The 21,304-nt window shown below is 44.5% G+C and overlaps 1 protein-coding gene across 2 annotated transcripts in view; it reads left to right on the top strand.

Moving 5' to 3' along the window:
* LOC137522803 (testicular acid phosphatase homolog) overlaps positions 1 to 21,304 on the top strand; it is an 88,378-nt gene that overhangs the window by 63,316 nt on the left and 3,758 nt on the right. Inside the window, exons 5-10 of one of the 2 annotated variants that reach the window (XM_068242895.1) lie at positions 1,191 to 1,289; positions 8,531 to 8,620; positions 10,178 to 10,310; positions 13,567 to 13,649; positions 16,631 to 16,737; positions 19,258 to 19,433. In XM_068242895.1, the coding sequence (XP_068098996.1) occupies positions 1,191 to 1,289; positions 8,531 to 8,620; positions 10,178 to 10,310; positions 13,567 to 13,649; positions 16,631 to 16,737; positions 19,258 to 19,433 (688 nt within the window). Of the gene's footprint in view, positions 1 to 1,190; positions 1,290 to 8,530; positions 8,621 to 10,177; positions 10,311 to 13,566; positions 13,650 to 16,630; positions 16,738 to 19,257; positions 19,440 to 21,304 lie in introns of both variants that reach the window. The other variant, XM_068242894.1, reaches the window with a different exon arrangement.

Here is a 21,304-nt window from a genome sequence, read left to right as displayed (position 1 = left end):
TCCTCTGCTTAGCAGTGAGATTGCAGCTAAGGAACATCCAGAATGCTTGTAGCTGCGAGGAATCCTGTGTCACATGACTGGCTTTTCCAGAGGGAATTTCTCTGGAATGGCTGCATCCAATTAAGAATTATGTGAGTAATGGTAGTAGTCTGCTAATCACAAGTACTAACAATGGAAAATCTGAAAGGGTAAACTTTAATAGTTATGTCAGCAGGTGGAGCTTCCAGAATAAATCATTCTTTATTGGTAATATTTCATATATTCTCAAAACTTCCCCTTTGAATGCAGAGCAGATGAAGACCTCTACCTTCTTGCAATCAGCACATCAGATGTGAGAGTGAAGGTGATTGGACCACTGAGTGATCACTTATTCTGAAATCAGTTTGAATGACTTTACTGTAATAGCGTGTGAGAGGCCATATAGAGGTTCTGATATTTGGTTAACCTAAAAATAACTACACTTGACAAAATAAAATTAGAATTTATGATATTAAGGTAGCCATACATCTCTCGACTTGGCGGCCGATCGACCATCTGATTCAATAATTACTATTGGATGAAATTGGATAAAAACTTTGTGCCGCCAAGAGCATGTCCAATCCATGATGCGACCATTTTCGGGTCACATGTATTGATCGGACATGCTGCAAGTTGTTGGGACCAGCAACGAAACCCCCAACACTGCCCCCCGTATTTATAAGTGTGTCCTCCGCGTGTGCATTATACATTACCTGTCCTGTGTCGCCCACTGCGCGGTTCCCATCCTTCTTCAGGATCTCCCGCTCTTCCGTTAGCGGTATACACACCACCGGTGTGGCGCGTGTGTGACGTGCTATAATACGGATGGGCACTGTGCGGTGGGTGACACAGGACAGGTAAAGTATAAATGCGCACATGGGGGGCACATTTATACACTGAGGGGCAGCAGCAGGTTGCGACGGACTTGGCTGATCCTGAGAGATTTCATGCTGAAATCAATTGGGATTCCCCCTGTGGTGTATGGACATCGGACAGATCTCTCTCTAATCAAATTCGATCAGAGAGAGATTTGTCTCTTGGTTGAATTTGCCCATCGTTGCTAGATGTATGGCAAGCTTTTGTGACAATAGCATCATCATCATCTTTACAATTGCAAAATGAGTTTGTTTTTTTATTTATTTTTTTATTCCTTTTTCATATCCATGGTTTAGCTTCTGAAATTTCCTTCTAAAGACTGCCCTCATTTCTATGAGCTAATGAAGCAGACCACCCAGCTTCCAGAGTATCAGAGCAAGATCGATGGCTGGAAGGTGAGGACCCGGCAGAACGAACTCTCTGTCTAATGTATTTCCTGCTATAACCAATACGGGCCAATCAGATCTTTTGTTTCATTTTCATTGACTGAAAGGAAAACACACAGGAAGGATCACATTGGTTAATGCAGGCAACAAGCAGTCTGTGTCAGTCAGAAGACTTTGTACAGCAATGTTCTGATAGCTTGAAGCACTTGACACTGCATGTACTCAGATCCAGGGATGTAACTATATTGAAGCATCCCCTGCAGGGGGGCCAAGAACTGAAGGGGGCCCAAACTACTACTACATTCCCTCTGATAAAGGAGTCCAGCCTTCAGATCAGGTGTCCAGAACAGTTTTATGACTCTCACAAGATGGTCCCCAATGCTGTGATGCTCAACAGGGGTAGGCAAGGGAAAGGGGTGTGAACAACGGGGGCCCCATCAGAGTTTTATTGGGGTGTTCCATGATTTGTAGATACGCCACTGCACAGATCATTTGCAGTGATAGGCAATCAGTAAGAAACACTTGAACAGAGGTGCCAGTCAGAGAGTAAAATACACTAAATACAGTTAAAAAAGGGAGGTAGTGGTGGACTTACCTCCACAAAGAGGATTCGATTTTGCCTAATTTCAGACAAAAATTGGCTATATTTGACTTCTCCACAGTGCAACGCATTTCGCAGGTATGCCTTGCTTCATCAGGCACGATAGGGAATAACTGGAATGAGTGTAGTTCAAGCCAAGCGCCTCTGTGTCACAGTTACTCCCTATTTTACCTGTGAAACATGCTGCACTGCTGGGTAGTCAAATAAAGCCAATTTTGTCTGAAATTCTACAAAATCGATTCCTCTTTGGAGAGGGAAGCTCACCACTATGTCCCTTTTTAAACTTGTGTCTAGTGTATTTTACTCTATAATTAACACTTCTTTTCATGTGTTCTTACTAGTTTTGAGCCCACCCTTGGTGGAGGGGTGTTATCTACAAAAAGGCCCAAGGCGCCTGCGCAGAAGAGTGGACCCGATCAAGCTTGGCTATTTCTGCCAGAGCCCAAGGGGGAAGCTGGTACTGCGCCTGCGCTGGATCCCAAAGGTAAATATTGCCATCTGCTGCTGATGGAGGGAGCGGAGGGAGCCAGGGCTGCATCAGTGCTGCACAGGAGAAAGGGGAAAGCCTCAGTAGGATCCAGAGGCTTCCCCTTCCCGAGGTAAGCACCCCCCAGAGGCACTTTTCTTTACTACAGGTTTTCTTTAACGCTACACTAACTGATAACCCCACATTCATGGTTGCCACTAATGGACCAATTTCCTGAACGGCTAAAAATTAGCTGGTAATGATCGATTGAGAACACAAATGGGAAAGACTTGCCAGATCTGGTCAATAGTTACATAGTTATTTTGGTTGAAAAAAGACATACGTCCATCGAGTTCAACCAGTATAAAGTACAACTCCAGCCTGCTCCCTCACATATCCCTGTTGATCCAGAGGAAGGCGAAAAAACCCCCACAAGGCATGGTCCAATTAGCCCCAAAAGGGAAAAATTCCTTCCCGACTCCAGATGGCAATCAGATAAAATCCCTGGATCAACATCATTAGGCATAACCTAGTAATTGTAGCCATAGATGTCTTTCAACGCAAGGAAAGCATCTAATCCCCCTTTAAATGCAGGTATAGAGTTTGCCATAACTACTTCCTGTGGCAACGCTTTCCACATCTTAATCACTCTTACTGTAAAGAACCCTTTCCTAAAAAAATGGCTAAAACGTTTTTCCTCCATGCGCAGATCATGTCCTCTAGTCCTTTGAGAAGGCCTAGGGACAAAAAGCTCATCCGCCAAGCTATTATATTGTCCTCTGATGTATTTATACATGTTAATTAGATCTCCTCTAAGGCGTCTTTTCTCTAGACTAAATAAACCCAGTTTATCTAACCTTTCTTGGTAAGCGAGACCTTCCATCCCATGTATCATTTTTGTAGCTCGTCTCTGCACCTGCTCTAAAACTGCAATATCTTTTTTGTAATGTGGTACCCAGAACTGAATTCCATATTCCAGATGTGGCCTTACTAGAGAGTTAAACAGGGGCAATATTATGCTAGCATCTCGAGTTTTTATTTCCCTTTTAATGCATCCCAAAATTTTGTTCGCTTTAGCTGCAGCGGCTTGGCATTGAGTATGATTATTTAAAGGGACTCCGAGCTCAGAAAAAAAAGGAAAGTTGTACTCACCAGGGGCTTTCTCCAGCCCAGTGCTGGTCAGGAGGTCCCACGCCGGCGTCCTGGCTCCTCTCCTTCTCCCCGCTCCGGAATGGCTGGCAGGCCGCAGCCCGGGCGACACTCTCCCGAGTGTCGGGCTGCTTCTTCCGCATATGACGCGGATTACGTCACACGCCGGCCGCCTCGCGTCATCACGGCGGCCAGCGTGAAAGTACTGCGCATGCGCGCTTTGTTCACGCATGCGCAGTACTTTCACGCCGGCCGCCGTGATGACGCGAGGCGGCCGGCGTGTGACGTAATCCGCGTCATATGCGGAAGAAGCAGCCCGACACTCGGGAGAGTGTCGCCCGGGCTGCGGCCTGCCAGCCATTCCGGAGCGGGGAGAAGGAGAGGAGCCAGGACGCCGGCGTGGGACCTCCCGACCAGCACTGGGCTGGAGAAAGCCCCTGGTGAGTACAACTTTCCTTTTTTTTCTGAGCTCAGAGTCCCTTTAACTTGTTGTCGATGAGTACTCCTAAGTCCTTCTCCAAGTTTGATGTCCCCAACTGTATCCCATTTATTTTGTATGGTGCTAGACCATTGGTACGACCAAAATGCATGAATTTACATTTTTCAACATTGAATTTCATCTGCCATGTATGTACCCATATAGCCCTCCTATCAAGATCCTGTTGCAATATGACACTATCTTCCTGAGAGTTGATGATTCTGCACAATTTTGTATCATCTGCAAAAATAGCAACATTGCTCACTACTGCATCTACTAGGTCATTAATAAATAAATTGAAGAGCACTGGACCCAGTACAGACCCCTGTGGGACCCCATTGCTAACAGTCTCCCATTTTGAGTACGATCCATTGACCACAACTCTTTGTTTTCTGTCCATTAGCCAGTTCCCTATCCATGCACACAAACTCTTCCCCAGTCCTTGCATCCTCAACTTTTGCACCAGACTTCTGTGGGTAACAGTGTCGAAGGCCTTTGCAAAGTCCAAGTATATCACATCTACAGCATTCCCAATATCCATATTAGCATTCACTACCTCATAAAAGCTGAGCATGTTAGTCAAACAGGACCTGTCTTTAGTAAACCCATGTTGATGCTGAGAAATAAGATTATTTTCTACTATGAAGTCATGTATAGTATCTCTTAGTAACCCCTCAAATAGTTTGCATACAACTGATGTTAAGCTTACAGGTCTATATATTCCTGGATCTGATTTTTTGCCCTTCTTAAATAATGGGAAAACGTGGGCTGTATGCCAATCCACTGGGACTCTGCCAGTTGCAAGAGAGTCACAAAAGATAAGATAAAGGGGTTTAGCTATAACTGAACTTAATTCCCTTAGGACCCGAGGATGCATGCCATCCGGGCCAGGTGCCTTGTCTATTTTTAATTTATTTAGTCTTGCCTTCACTTCTTCCTGCGTTAAGTATTTAATATTACAGTTAGAAGATTGAGACTCTTCTGCCTCTGTATTTTGCAACAGTGCATTTAATAACTCTGCCTTACCTTGGTCATCCACCATTGAGTTCCCACCCTCATCATTTAGGAGTCCTATACAGTCAACCTTTCTTTTTTTAGAGTTGATGTACTTGTAAAACTTTTTTGGGTTAGATTTGATATCCCTAGCGATTTGATTTTCAGCTTCGATCTTTGCCAGCCTAATTTCTTTTTTTACACTTTTTATTGCACTCCTTATAATTGCTTAGTGCAGCCTCGGTCCCCTCCGGTTTTAGGACCTTATAGGCATTCCTTTTCATTTTATCCCTAACCTTTCTATTCATCCATAGAGGCCTTTTTTTATTCCTAGACATTTTGTTTCCATATGGGATATACATACTACAATATTGATTGAGAATAAGTTTAAAAGCTTGCCATTTCCCTTCAGTGTCCTCCCCTTGTAGTACATTATCCCAGTTCACCAAACTTAGTGCCTGCCTAATTTGATTGAACTTTGCTTTTCTAAAATTCATAGTATTAGTGGTCCCGCTGCCCCGTGGCCTATCAGTCACCAGATCAAACGTTATCATGTTGTGTTTTTTCCCTGTTCTATCCCTCCTAAACACATTGTATCCTTTTAAATTAGCTATCCAGTCATGGCTTTCATCCATCCATGTCTCGGTTATTCCCACATAGTGTTGGGCGAACACCTGGATGTTCGGGAACATTCGCCGAACATGGCCGCGATGTTCGGCATTTTCGGACCGAACCCCGAACTCCCCGAACATCCCGCTTTTGGGGGCCCTATGTGGTCGCAGGCATAAGGGGGGAGCATGCCCCGATCGCGGGGGGGGGGGGGTCGGAAATTCCCCCCACCCCCTCCGCTAGCACTCCCCCCTCTGCCCGCTTCCCCATACAAAAGTTTGACGAAAGTAAAATAGTACCGGTGGTGGTGGCTGGCTGCTGCAGTGGCTGGCTGGCACTATGAAGTGACTGAGGAGGAGGAGTCGGAGTACGACGCGTTGAGGGAGGCCGGGCAGCGGGCGGTTCAGCGGTAGTACCCTTGTGGTACTTCCGCCCTTTCTCTGACCTCACGTCCTCTGCATACGAGGGTACGCGTCACGCGTACCCTCGTATGCGTCATCACGCAGAGGACGTGAGGTCAGAGAAAGGGCGGAAGTACCACAAGGGTACTACCGCTGAACCGCCCGCTGCCCGACCTCCCTCAACGCGTCCTACTCCTCCTCCTCCTCCTCAGTCACTTCATAGTGCCAGCCAGCCACTGCAGCAGCCAGCCACCACTTTACTTTCGTCAAACTTTTGTATGGGGAAGCGGGCAGAGGGGGGAGCGCTAGCGGAGGGGGTGGGGGGAATTTCCAACCCCCCCCCCCCCCCCGCGATCGGGGCATGCTCCCCCCTTATGCCTGCGACCCCATAGGGGGGCCGTATTCGGCCGAACAGGGCCCTGTTAGGCCGAACAGGGGCCCTGTTCGGCCGGGCATTCAGCAGTTCGGGCGAACCCGAACAGTTTGGCCGAACACCACCAGGTGTTCGGCCGAACTCGAACATCACCCGAACAGGGTGATGTTCTGCAGAACCCGAACAGTGGCGAACACTGTTCGCCCAACACTATTCCCACAGGGTCATAGCCTTTGTCATTCAGAATGAACTCTAGTTCGTCTATTTTATTTGCAAGGCTCCGAGCATTGGTTGCCATGCACTTTATATTTTTACCACCACATTTACCAATTTTGTTTACATGGAATTGATTGGAAAAAATTTTGATTCCAGTGATCGGATCTGGCAAGTTTTCACTTCCCATTAGTGTTCGATTTTCGGCTGGCTGGTCATTCTGGAAATTGGACCATTAGTGGCCACCATTAGGTCTGGTTTACACTGAATCAGCTGTAGTTAGTTACTGTATAAAGGGACAACTGATGTGCAGCCCAGGTGAGGGTTATGTCCAGATTTCCCTATGGCTCAGTTCACATCTACGCATTTTAACTGAAAGCTTTTTCACAATGCATTGCTTTAGAACAACTGCTTTTGCAGTTAAATGTTACCCATCAAACCATGTATTGCAAATGTAATAAAATCAATAACTCACTAAACAATTTTTAATAACAAGAAACTGCAATTTATTATTATAAATGTCGCTAAGGTTTTACGTTATTAACACTGATGATATAGAAGGTCACCACAACGCACATTACCTGGTTAGCGCTCATGTTGTTAGGGTAATGTGCATGATGCAAGTAGTGTAGCACTTCTTACCTTAGCAATGCAAGCATTTGCCAGGTGATGTGGAATGCGCTACTCGTGAAATGCGTAGTACAGGCATTTGTAACAGCGCATGGCAATCTTACTGATGTTTAGAGAAGTTGGCCCAAAGTGAGACCATGACAAAGGAGGGAGGGGTGTATGTGAGGGGAAACACTCCTTTTATATTGCATTTTACTCTGGGACAAATTTACATCTTATCTGTATGTAGACATACATTTTACAATTTTTACACAATACAAGAAGCCTGAAACATAATAAACACAATAATTTATACTTACCTGGGACTTCCATGGGCTCCCTCAGTGTTTGTCCAGTCTAGTCGGTTTCTCTGCTGTCGCCCCAATAATTGGGCACTACTGGTCATGCTCCCGTGGACAGGAGTGTTCTGCACCTGCGCAGTTAGTTAAGGCTTGTAACTGCCCAGGCGCAGAGTGCTTCCAGTTATGGGAGCGCAACCATGTGCAGCTTACCTCGACTGGCTAAATTTGTACAAAAAACTGCACATACTCAACCTCGTAGTGTAACCTGCAAGAACTGCGCAGCAGGAATGACGTCACAATTGAGACCAACCAATTAATAATTTAAGCATGTGCCATCACTCAGCAGGTATCAAAGTGTAACAAACTTTATTAATGGAAAAACACACACTAGGGTAAGACCATAAAACCAATTAAAATGACTGGAGCGCTCCAAACCCAGACATGCCGCAATCACCCTTACACATCACCATCCTTACAGGGGTACCGGTACCAGAACGGGTGTTTTTCCATTAATAAAGTTTGTTACACTTTGATACCTGATGAGTGATGGCACATGCTTAAATTGTTAATTACCTCGACTGGCTCAGACAGGGACGGACAGTGGAGGAACGGACTGGAAGGACACAGGCAGCTTGAGGGAGCCCCAGGTAAGTATAAATTCTTGTGTTTATTATGTCTTAGGTACACATTTTAAAGAGGAACTCCAGTGAACATTTTACTGTTGGCAGGTGATGTAGCTGCTGCATGGTTTTTGGCAGTTGGAAAGAGCTGTAATAGCTATTTTCCACAATGCAACAGGGTTCACAGACAGGAAAATGCCAAAAAAAGTTCAAACTTTTCTTGTGGGAGGGGTTTCACCACAATATCAATCATACAGAGCCCCCTGATGGACTGTTTGGGAAAAGTAATGGATTTCTCATGTAAAAGGGGGTATCAGCTACTGATTGGGATAAAGTTCAATTTTTGGTCGGAGTTTCTCTTTAAGCATTGTAACAGTGTCATTTTATAACAAGGGCTTTAACATAACTATAACAATTTTTTCCCCTTCCCTGACAGAATTTCACAAAGCGTATAGCGAGTTTCACAGGTTACAGCATGGAGAACCCACGCAAAGTCTGGAAAGTTTACGACACTCTTTTCTGTCAGGTCAGATTTTAGATCGCTGTAAATTATTACACCACCACTGACAAGCTTTGTCTTCTTCCAGTCTCCAGTCTACCTGTGCTGCAGTGCTGCCTCTTTCCAGTCTCCGCCTATCACAGTCCCTGTGCTGCTGTGCTGCCTCCTTCCAGTCTCCGCCTATCACTGTCCCTGTGCTGCCTCCTTCCAGTCTCCACCTATCACTGTTCCTGTGCTGCCTCCTTCCAGTCTCCACCTATCACTGTCCCTGTGCTGCCTCCTTCCAGTCTCCACCTATCACTGTCCCTGTGCTGCTGTGCTGCCTCCTTCCAGTCTCCGCCTATCACTGTCCCTGTGCTGCCTTCTTCCAGTCTCCGCCTATCACTGTCCCTGTGCTGCCTCCTTCCAGTCTCCGCCTATCACTGTCCCTGTGCTGCCTCCTTCCAGTCTCCACCTATCACTGTCCCTGTGCTGCCTCTTTTCAGTCTCCGCCTATCACTGTCCCTGTGCTGCCTCCTTCTAGTCTCCACCTATCACTGTTCCGTTGCTGCCCTGCTGCCTCTTTCCAGTCTCCACCTATCACTGTTCCTTTGATGCTGTGCTGCCTCCTTCCAGTCTCCACCTATCACTGCCCCTCTGCTGTCTCCTTCCAGTCCCCGCCTACCACTGTCTCTGTGCTGCTATGGTGCCTCCTTCCAGTCTCCGCCTATCACTGTCTCTGTGCTGCTATGCTGCCTCCTTCCAGTCTTCACCAATCACAAGTGTCGGACTGGGAGATGGAAAAGCTGAGGAAATCCCCTTGCTGGCCAAGCAGCAGTAATCAGGTGTTGCTGCTCACAGTGAAGACTTGCTGCAGGTTTCTATTGGGAGTGATAACGCAGGGTTACGGCTGCTTGGCCAGCAGGTGGATTTCGTCAGTTTTTCCACCCCCCACTCCGACACTGTCTATCACTGTCCCTGTGCTGCCTCCTTCCAGTCTCCACCTATTGCTGTGCCTCTGCTGCCTCCTTCTAATCTACACCTATCACTATCCCTCTGCTGCCTCCTTCTAGTCTCCGCCTATCACTGTCCCTCTGCTGCCTTCTTCCAGTCTCCACCTATTGCTGTGCCTCTGCTGCCTCCTTCTAATCTACACCTATAACTGTCCCTCTGCTGCCTCCTTCTAGTCTCTGCCTATCACTGTCCTTCTGCTGCCTTCTTCCAGTCTCCACCTATTGCTGTGCCTCTGCTGCCTCCTTCTAATCTACACCTATCACTGTCCCTCTGCTGCCTCCTTCTAGTCTCCGCCTATCACTGTCCCTCTGCTGCCTTCTTCCAGTCTCCACCTATTGCTGTGCCTCTGCTGCCTCCTTCTAATCTACACCTATCACTGTTCCTCTGCTGCCTCCTTCTAGTCTCCGCCTATCACTGTCCCTCTGCTGCCTTCTTCCAGTCTCCACCCATTGCTGTCCCTGTGCTGCTGTGCTGTGGTTATGGTGTAATTTAGTGTTTGATTGTTGTAATCCCTACAGATAGAGAATAAAACATAAAATTGATCAATTAAGAAGTAAAGCCTACTGTAATCTCAATTTTTCTGGATTTCAGAAATCTCACAACCTTACTCTGCCCTCATGGGCTACCCCAGAAGTGATTAGGACACTGGAGGAAATCTCCGCTTTTGATATTCAAGCTCATATGGGATTTCACAAAATCAAAGAGAAGGCCAGACTGACAGGAGGTAAAAAAAAACCAAAAACGTATTTCAGTAGCTCTCCACATCTAAACACAGCAGTGATAAATGCTTTACTAACACAAATGTCTCTTTTGCTAGCATTTTTCTATCTATTCACCTAAAACCAATACTGCTAGACCCTCAAGTAAAAATGCACTAGGTACTTCCAGAAAACTGTACTGTGGCGTATGCAATCACAGCAAGAATGTATTGTGAAGATCAGTTCTCACCGCTGCAGACAGATATAGATGACTACAATCAGCCGAGTGCTAAATCACTAAGGCCTCGTTCACATCTGCTGCGCTGAAAAACGTGTTAAAGCGCATGGTAAAAAACGCATGCGCTTGTGCGCGCTTTAGTCCGCGTTTCTGTGCGTTGCGCTGCGCTTCTTTAAAGCACGTTTTGTTTACAGTAGCAGCAGCAGTTGTCAATAAAACTTTGTTTTTGTATGTAAATGTATTTTTTTCTCCAATTAGGGGTAAAAAACGCATGCGCTTCTATGCGCTTGTACGCGCTTCTATGCGCTAAAAAAGCGGACCCATTCACTTGCATTGCTGTGCGCTTTACAGCTCAACGCACAGAAATGCCTGCAACACTACGTTTCTGTAACGCTGCTCAGCGCAGCGCATAGATGTGAACCAGCTACATTTAGTTACATGGAAAAATCAATACCTTGCTGAACGCACAGGGCAGTGCGCTGTGGAAAGCGCACAGAAACGGCCCTGATGTGAACGAGGCCTAACCCCGCAATACATTAAGGCTCGCTGCACACTGCAAATCCGTTTTGCGATTCCGTTTCCGATTCCAATTTGCAATTCCGATTTTCCCTGAATGCAATCAACAGAAAAACGGAGGAAAAAAACGCAGCATGCAGTAACGATTAAAAATCGGAATCGGATGTAAAAACCGATTAAGAATCGGAATCGCATGCAGTGTGCAGGGAGCATAACTGATAAAAAGAAGGCTGGATGTATGCTCAACCAAGCAGCACCTGAAATTTAGCCTTTCGGCTTGTTAAGGGCACAGCTTGTGCAAATTTGTATTTTCTTGCAAGAATATGCAGGGTCTTGAACCACACTGCTATTCCCTGCACAGGTTAGTTCAAGCTAAAGTATCTGCATTTTAACAGGGGCGCTGTGAGTAGGTCTCTGCCTCCCCTGCAAATTTGTCTAAATGCAACATTGTGCGACTTGAGAGGACCACACCAGAAAAGGGAAGCATAGCAGGGAGCACTCAATGGATGTGGTTGCTCAAGGGCACCTCCCCCGCTAAGCACCACAGGGGAAGGCATAGACAGCTCCCCCAAGGGCTGCCACTCACCACACTGAAACCAGGATTGGTAGATGACTTATGTTCTTCATCCAGCGACTCAGAACTAGAGAAATATAACATATGGGCAGGATAAAGAAACATATTTGAGTGTAAGTAAACCCTATTATGCACCCTTGTACTATTCCCCTATGGTAACAATTACTGCCATGAGGTCCCCTGATGAAGCAAGTGCAGGAATTATTGCCCTGTTATAACAAGTGCTACCAATGTCTAGTGAGGAGCACAAATTTCGCAAAGTCATAATTTTGCATTGTAATTTGCAATTAATTAACAGATTACTATCCTTACTAACAATGTCCCCCATATAAGAAATGCTACCATTAGGCGCACCCATAATGTACCCTCCCATAACAAGTGCTTATATAATAAGTGCTGTGATTAGGTCTCCCCATGGTATGCCCCCCTACCTCGGCATATATCAGGTGCTGCTTTTGTGTCTTCTCATATGCCCCATTATTTAAAGGGGCAGTATGGCGATAAATTGTAAAATATGTGCAAACAGAGACAAATAAGAAGAATGTTTTTTTCCAGAGTAAAATGAGCCATAAATTACTTTTCTCCTATGTTGCTATCACTTACAGTAGGCAGGGCCGGCGCTACCATAGAGGCAGAGGAGGCAGCTGCCCCAGGGCCCCAGAGCTTGTAGGGGCCCCCAGTGGCTACAAGAGGGAAAAAAAAAATTTCAAATCGGCCTTATAGTTTTTGAGAAAATCGATTTTAAAGTTTCAAAGGAAAAAAAATACACATTTAAACGCCACTTTAATGTTTGATAGCAAATCCACCTTAAATGCTAGAAACCCTAAATTTGCAGGAAATGTTAAGGAGATCATTAAGAATAAGAGGAAAAAACAATTTTTCAAAAAGACCTTATAGTTTTTGAGAAAATCGATTTTAAAATTTTGAAAGAAAAAAATATACTTTTAAATGCGGTAAATGTCACTTTTAGTAGCAAACCTAACGGTAGTGTAATTTTACATGCATCAAACGAAAGCGCAATAAATTTCCTGACGGGGTTTCCAGGGGGTCTATACACAGCCGCAGCGCTTTGGCCAGGGATCGCTATACAGCCGCAATATGGATGTATGAAGATCCCTGGCATTTTTTCCTATTTTCCCATATTTTTTTTTTTATGTTTAGAGTGTGGGAATTTTTTTTGAAAAAAAATAATGTGGGGTCCCCCCTCCTGAAACTTTTTAACCCCTTGTCCCCCATGCAGACTGGGATAGCCAGAATGTGGAGCTCCGACCGATTGGGATTTCACACCCTGACTATACCAGCTGCAAAAAAGGTCCCCTAATGCCGATTTTTGTTCCGGGGTATCTGTTGGGGGGCCCCCCAGGTTTATTTTGCCCTGGGGCCCCATTGTTGCTTAAACCGGCCCTGACAGTAGGTAGTAGAAATCTGACAGAAGCGACAGGTTTTGGACTAGTCCATCTCTTCATAGGGAATTCTCAGCAAGGCTTTTATTCTTTATAAAGATATTCCCTAAAAAGGATTTAAACAATGATGTAGGCCAGCTTCCCTGCTCGCTACACAGTTTTTTGCCAGTTGGACAGAGCAACTGCCATTCACTAAGGGCTTTGGAAAATAAATAAATCCCTGAGAATCCCCCCATGAAGAGATGGACTAGTTCAAAACCTGTTGCTTCTGTCAGATTTCTACTACCTACTGTAAGTGACAGCAACATAGGAGATAAGAAATTTATGGCTCATTTTACTCTGGAAAAACAGTACTTCTTATTTGTATATGTTTGCACATATTTGAATTTTTTTTGTTGTCAAAGTGCCCCTTTAAAACGATGCTGCCCATAACATGTACTGGTCTTTCCATTTCCCTAGACTTTATCACTGCACTATAACATTTGTTTACAAGCCAGCTCTGACAGATTGTAATATTTTCTCTTTTTCTCATTAATGATTTTGTGATGAAGGGATCCTTGTGGATGCCATACTGCGTAATTTTACACAAGCACTTCTGAAAGCCTCACCGCTTAAGCTGATCATGTACTCCGCTGTAAGTTCCACAACAATTTGCTATTATGCTTGCTGCAGTTTGTAGTTTTCTTGTTTCATAATCTGCTACAATATAGGAATGACTCAACAGCTCAGTCAACAAATGTCATGGAAATGTATCACAGCAGGTGGTGACATTTTTAGTTCTGCCAGGTGATCTGTTCAAAATGTTCATTACTGACAGTTCTATGCACAGAGGGAGATGCTGCTTACTTGGTAGTTGGAAAAAGCTGTCATTTCCCACAATGCAATGAGGTACACAGACAGCAAAATGTCAGGACCATGGTCATGACATCACACTGTGGGAGGGGTTTAACCACAATATCAGTCATACATACTCCTGTGATGATCTAATTGAGAAAAGGTAAAGATTTCTTGTGGGAAAGGGGGTATTAGCTACTGATTGGAATGAAGTTAAATCCTTGGTTAAAGTTCCTCTTTAACCTCCTTGCCAGTCTAAAAAATCCGGCAAGAAGGCAGCGCCGCACTTTTTTTATTTTTATTTTTTTAAATCATGTAGCGAGCCTTCGGCGATCAGAGTATGCAGGAAATCCCGTTGAGAACGGGATTTCCTGCAGGGCTTCCCCGGTCGCCATGGCGACGGGGCGGGATGACGTCACCGACGTCATGGACGTCACAGGGAATCCCGAACCGCCCCTCACCGCTGCCTGACACTGATTGGCCAGGCTGCGCAGGGGTCTGGGGCGGGGGGGGGGGGGGGGGGGGGGGCGGCTCGGCGCGGCGGGTAGCGGCGAATCGGCGGCGGCGATCGTGTACTACACGCAGCTAGCAAAGTGCTAGCTGCGTGTAGGAAAAAAAATTATGCAAATCGGCCCAGCGGGGCCTGAGACATCCTCCTGCGCAGGTTACCCCGAGCTGAGCTCGGGATAACCGGCAAGGAGGTTAAGCAAAGTAACAGCTGAGATTTACAGTGGCTTGCAAAAGTATTCGGCCCCCTTGAAGTTTTCCACATTTTGTCACAGTACTGCCACAAACATGAATCAATTTTATTGGAATTCCACATGAAAGACCAACACAAAGTGGTGTACACGTGAGAAGTGGAACGAAAATCATACAAGATTCCAAACATTTTTTACAAATCAATAACTGCAAAGTGGGGTGTGCGTAATTATTCAGCCCTCTTTGGTCTGAGTGCAGTCAGTTGCCCATAGACATTGCCTCATGAGTGCTAATGACTAAATAGAGTGCACCTGTGTGTAATCTAATGTCAGTACAAATACAGCTGCTCTGTGACAACCTCAGAGGTTGTCTAAGAGAATATTGGGAGCAATAACACCATGAAGTCCAAAGAGCACACCAGACAGGTCAGGAATAAAGTTGTTGAGAAAGTTAAAGCAGGCTTAGGCAGGGGCGTAGCAATAGGGGTTGCAGAGGTTGCAACCGCATCGGGGCCCTTGGGCCAGAGGGGCCCCATAGGGCCCTCCCTCAACTGCAGTATTAGCTCTCTATTGGTCCTGTGTGCATAATAATCGATTCTATAGATACTTTGAATAGTGATAATCATTAACAAACTGCTCCCCATCCCCTTCTTGCACCTCTGACACTGTAGTTGCCATTAGCAGGTTTTGGTGCGCCGTATCAATTGTTACGGTATGTATAGAGTGCTTGGGGGGCCCCGTTGTAAAACTTGCATCGGGGCCCACAGCTCCTTAGCTACGCCACTGGGCTTAGGCTACAAAAGGATTTCCAAAGCCTTGAACATCCCACGGAGCACTGTTCAAGCGATCATTCAGAAATGGAAGGAGTATAGCACAACTGTAAACCTACCAAGACAAGGCCATCCACCTAAACTCACATGCCGAACAAGGAGAGCGCTGATCAGTAATGCAGTCAAGAGGCCCATGGTGACTCTGGACAAGCTGCAGAGATCTACAGCTCAGGTGGGGGAATCTGTCGATAGGACAACTATTAGTCGTGCACTGCACAAAATTGGCCTTTATGGAAGAGTGGCAGGAAGAAAGCCATTGTTAACAGAAAAGCATAAGAAGTCCAGTTTGCAGTTTGCCACAAGCCATGTGGGGGACACAGCAAACATGTGGAAGAAGGTGTTCTGGAAAGATGAGACCAAAACCTAACTTTTTGGCCAAAATGCAAAACGATATGTGTGGCGGAAAACTCTGAACACACCATCCCCACTGTCAAATATGGTGGTGGCAGTATCATGCTCTGGGGGTGCTTCTCTTCAGCAGGGACAGGGAAGCTGGTCAGAGTTGATGGGAAGATGGATGGAGCCAAATACAGGGCAATCTTGGAAGAAAACCTTTTGGAGTCTGCAAAAGTCTTGAGACTGGGACGGAGGTTCACCTTCCAGCAGGACAATGACCCTAAACATAAAGCCAGGGCAACAATGGAATGGTTTAAAACAAAACATATCTATGTGTTTGAATGGCCCAGTCAAAGTCCAGATCTAAATCCAATCGAAAATCTGTGGCAAGATCTGAAAACTGCTGTTCACAAACGCTGTTCATCTAATCTGACTGAGCTGGAGCTGTTTTGCAAAGAAAGTCTCTAGATGTGCAAAGCTGGAAGAGACATACCCTAAAAGACTGGCAGCTGTAATTGCAGCAAAAGGTGGTTCTACAAAGTATTGACTCAGGGGGGCTGAATAATTACGCACACCCCACTTTGCAGTTATTTATTTGTAAAAAAATGTTTGCAATCATATATGATTTTCGTTCCACTTCTCACATGTACACCACTTTGTATTGGACTTTCACGTGGAATTCCAATAAAATTGATTCAGGTTTGTGGCAGTAATGTGACAAAATGTGGTAAACTTCAAGGGGGCCGAATACTTTTGCAAGCCACTGTATAAATGTCTTCAAATGACGAATCTTGTTCTCTGCCCAGATATCAGCACTTTCACCTCCTTAGCTGTGAATGTATCTGTTTATGGTGGCTTTCAGAATGCTTCTGATCATTCACATAACTAATACATGGATTTTTGTATCCTGTGCCCAGCATGACAGCACTATCCTGGCATTACAGGGAGCCCTGGAGGTGTATAATGGAGTCCACCCACCATATGCTTCATGCCACATATTTGAGTTTTATAAGGAGAATGATGGGTAAGTTACAAAGTGACATTTTAAAAATTCTATATTTAAGTTAAAGAACTACTCTACATCTATTCAAAATTGGTGTTTATGTTTGACCTTAGATAAGTTAGATAGTTTGCTGGCATCTAATTATGCTTGGAGAGATTTCAGGATAACCTCCACCAAGCCTGTCCATCTCTGTGCAGCTGCTGCACACCCAGGGGTTGCTCTGTTGTCTGCACTGCATTTACCGGCAGCCAGAAGACTAATGCTAGGTACACACGATACTCTTTTCTGGCAGACTTACCTGCCAGTTTGATTTTTTTCCAAGATGTCCATTCTGAATTTCAATCGTTTTTCCATTTACTTCTATAGAAATTGATCAAAAAATTGATTGAAATTCAGATTGGACATGTTGGAAAAAAATCCATCTGGCAGGTAAATCTGCCAGAAAATTGTATCGTGTACCTAGCATAAGCTCTCTAATGCTGGGAATACACAATACCTTTTTTCGGCAGATAGATAGTGCAATAGATCATTTTTCGACATGTCCGATCGTTTTTCTGATCGATTTCTTATAGAAGTGAATGGAAATAGATAAGAAACGATAAGAGAATCAAGTGGATAAACGAATCGAAAATTGATCGGATGGAAAATAGACAAAAAAAACGCATTGTGTATTCCCAGCATATGAGGATTGTAGCCCATGGCTATGGCAGTCTGTGGTGCACAAGGGGATCGGTGAGGGGATGGGCAACAGGCTTGGTTCACTAAATGGATTGCAGCCCATGGCCATGGTAGCATGTGGTGCAGAAGGGGATCGGTGAGGGAGTAGGCAACAGACTTGGTTCTCTAAGCGGATTGTAGCCCATGGCTATGGCAGTCTATGGTGCAGAAGGTAATTGGTGAGGGATTGGGGCACAGACTGAACTCCCTAAGTGGATTGCAGTCCATGGCTATGGCAGTCTATGGTGCAGAAGGTAATTGGTGAGGGATTGGGGCACAGACTGAACTCCCTAAGCGGATTGTAGCCCATGGCTATGGCAGTCTGTGGTGCAGAAGGTAATTGGTGAGGGGTTGGGGCACAGACTGAACTCTCTAAATGGATTGCAGTCCATGGCTATAGTAGCATGTGGTGCAGAAGGTGATTGGTGAGAGGGTAGGCAACAGACTTGGTTCTCCAAGTTGATTGTAGCCCATGGCTATGGAGGTATGTGGAGCAAAAGGTAATTGGTAGGGGGGTGGGGCACAGATTGAGCTCTAAGTGGATTGTAGCAAGGAATGAGCCTTAAACCATACCCTCTGACGAACGTCACCCTGAAACGGCACTGTCAGGGTATGCATTTACTATGGGGTTATGCTGATATTAACTCTTTATTGTTGTTCAATTGCTGCTCATATGTGACTACACTTTGCTTCAGATGGCAATGATGTTGTAACTACTTTGATGCATGCATAATAGTGACTCCATAGTAGTTCTAGTATACTCCCACTTGCTGTGTATTATGTACTGACTTGCATGTTTTTTTTTCTGTATATATTTACCTGTTGAATGAGATACAATACAATTTATTGCATTAATCAGATGCTGGTATGTGAGTCAATCCTTTTTGCACTGTACTAGTAGGGCTGAGGTGAGCAAACCTTTTTGCCTAAATTATGGATGTCCATGGAGTAGAAGATGATTGGTGAGGTGGTAGGGCATAGACTAAGCTCGAAGTGGATTGTAGCCCATGGCTATTTTTCCACAAACATCTTGTGTGTATACATACTGTAGCTTTAATCTATTCTATAGGGAGCTAAAGAACAGCAATGGAAAGACGGGCCACAGTCCTAGCCAAGGAAAGAGCAAATACTTGGCCCCAGACAGGTGGCAGTTCACCTATAGAAGTAGACAGTAGGGTCAATGCCCATCTAGTCGGCACTAACCTTGCAGTTTTATAATTATTCTATGTTTAGCCGGGCTTCACATAAATAGGAAGCTGTCAGGAATACATAGAAGATAATTACAAACTTTGTTAAATGTTCAGTTTAGCATTGGGGAAAGCCTGTGTCTCCAGTACTGTGTTCAAGCAATATACTGTATAGAAAATCTATCAGGTCCTTTCACTGTGACACTCCGCTGTTTAGAAACGCTATTCAAATAACAGAATAAAACAGTGACGGAGGTGCCCAAAGTATTGGAATAATAGTTTTCTATTGCCATAAAAATTGATCTCTCCGGTAGATAGGACACTAGTTTGACTGTTTTAAATAAAAAAAATTCCAGTTGGACAACGCGTTTCACTGGTACTAGCCTGCTTCCTCAGGGAAATACACAGTGCCTTAAAACAGTGTGCATAGAGTATGGGCACCTCTGATCACAAAAGTTAGACTTCCCAGTCACGGTAGTTTGAAACAGAAAAGATTACAAATGTCTTGTACTGAATGGGTTTCTTTAAAGAACACGACAGATGTTTTCTCTACATTGTGGATAGTCAAAGTGTTGCTGAAGATTTTATACAAAAACCCAGGTTTTGTTGTATCCCAGCTATATATTTCTGTTTTCAGCACTTACAGTGTCGGGATGTTCTATCGGAATGAGTCTAATAATGAACCCTATGAGCTGCAGCTACCAAACTGCACATTTCCTTGCCCACTGCAGCTCTTTACCAAGCTCCTGGCACCAGTTATACCGCAGGACTGGGCTAAAGAATGCCAACGTCAAGAACAGCCCCAGAAATCAGGTAACGGTAAGAGAATATGTATGGAATTTTCTTTAGAAGTTAAATGAGAGAGTTGTCTTCGAAGTACAATCGCAAGTCACACGCTTACATAAAAACAAAACAACAAAAAACAGCTGGCCCATTTTACCATTTCCATATAGTATGAGAGATTGCCTACACAATCTATTCAAAATCTGATAGCTCTCATACTACATGGAAGTGGTAAAATTGGTCAACACAAATTGGATGTGTGTACGCACCCTAAAGCCTGGTACGCATTTTCATTTTTTAATGGCTTTTCACTGACCAATTTTTACTACTTCTGTAAAATTGGTCAGTGATTGGCCAATCAAAATTAAAGGTTGTACCAGGCTTTAGCATCACAGCAGAAATCTTCCTCAATGTATTCCCTTTCATCTTGGACAGCTCAAAATGAAACAGTACACAAAATGAACCAACTCACGCAGGAACTCATTTAGGGCTCAGACTCACTATAAGCACTTTTCTGAACGTTTTTGGCCATTAGAGCTTTCGGAGAGCTTTTTAAAAAAACGCTTCCATTGACTTACATTAACATTGCGGTAAAAATGTACGGTAAGCTGAAGCAATGAGCATCTTCCCAATGTCCCTCCCAGCATTAATTTGGCCCCAGATTCCACCTAAGATCCCTACCGACCAGCTACTCCCTACCATCAAATTTACCTTACAAATATGGCGGGCAACTGCAAAAACGGCCAATCTTAGATCCCCCATATCTCCACTATATCCCATATTGGGAAATCCAGCCTTTATCCCTGGGATGGCAGAAGACTTTATGGCTAGATGGTATACTCTTAAATACACTAACTTCAGCAACTGGATAGATGTACTATCGGGAAATATTGTGACTAAAGAAAAACTAGAAGACAAAATACAACTCACAGCTAAGCTCACTATGGAGTATAATCAAACCTATCATTTTCTAAGATCCCTCTCCAAAGGCAAAAGTCCCTTACTCGAATATACCCCATTTGAACGTCTATGTGATCACAAAGGGCATCAAAAAGGCCTCATCTCATCAATATACACTCTGTTACTTGATAAATCTGGCTCCATTAAACCCAAACATGTTTACATGACAAGATGGGAAAAAGCCTTAGGCCGACCCATAAGCTTGGAGGATTGGTCCTCTATATGGGAAAACGCCAAACATACTTCTATGTGCACACAGATAAAAGAAAACATTTACAAGATACTGTTTAGATGGTACAGAACCCCTGAAGTATTGGCTAAGATCTACCATGAACTCCCTAATACTTGTTGGAGGGGTTGTGGACATATAGGCACACTCGAACACATCTACTGGGCCTGCCCTGTCATTCAACCTCTATGGATAGAAATTCAAACCTTGATCCTAAACGTAACGTGTACTCATATTCCCATGGATCCTATATATATGCTGCTAGGTAAACCCATTCCTAAAACCAAAAAACACACCATGAGATTAATAACCCATATTTTGACGGCTACCAGACTCGCCCTGGCTTCACACTGGCGAAGTCTCTCTATTCCTTCAACTTCCGAAATTATGGCCAAAATTAGATGGACTAAACTGATGGAACTTTTAACAGCTATACTGCGAGACACAGAATCCAAGTATGATAAAATATGGGATCCATGGGAAACATACTTCCTGAACTACAACCCTCCATGATTATAATAGATATCTGCTCTATCAACCAGGACCTAAAGAAACTACGTCTTAAAATACCAGATAATAGACAAATGGACAGACCCACATAAATAGACCTATCTCTCTATCCCCTTTTTTTTTTTTTTTTTTTTTTCTTCTTCTTACTCAGTTTTCTATTTTTCTATATTGCTCTCCCTTGAGCTAGAGTACTATAAGTCTC

Source organism: Hyperolius riggenbachi, chromosome 6 (assembly GCF_040937935.1).
Source record: "Hyperolius riggenbachi isolate aHypRig1 chromosome 6, aHypRig1.pri, whole genome shotgun sequence".
NCBI classification, from domain to species: domain Eukaryota; kingdom Metazoa; phylum Chordata; class Amphibia; order Anura; family Hyperoliidae; genus Hyperolius; species Hyperolius riggenbachi.
This window is presented reverse-complemented; position numbering and strand designations above follow the sequence as displayed.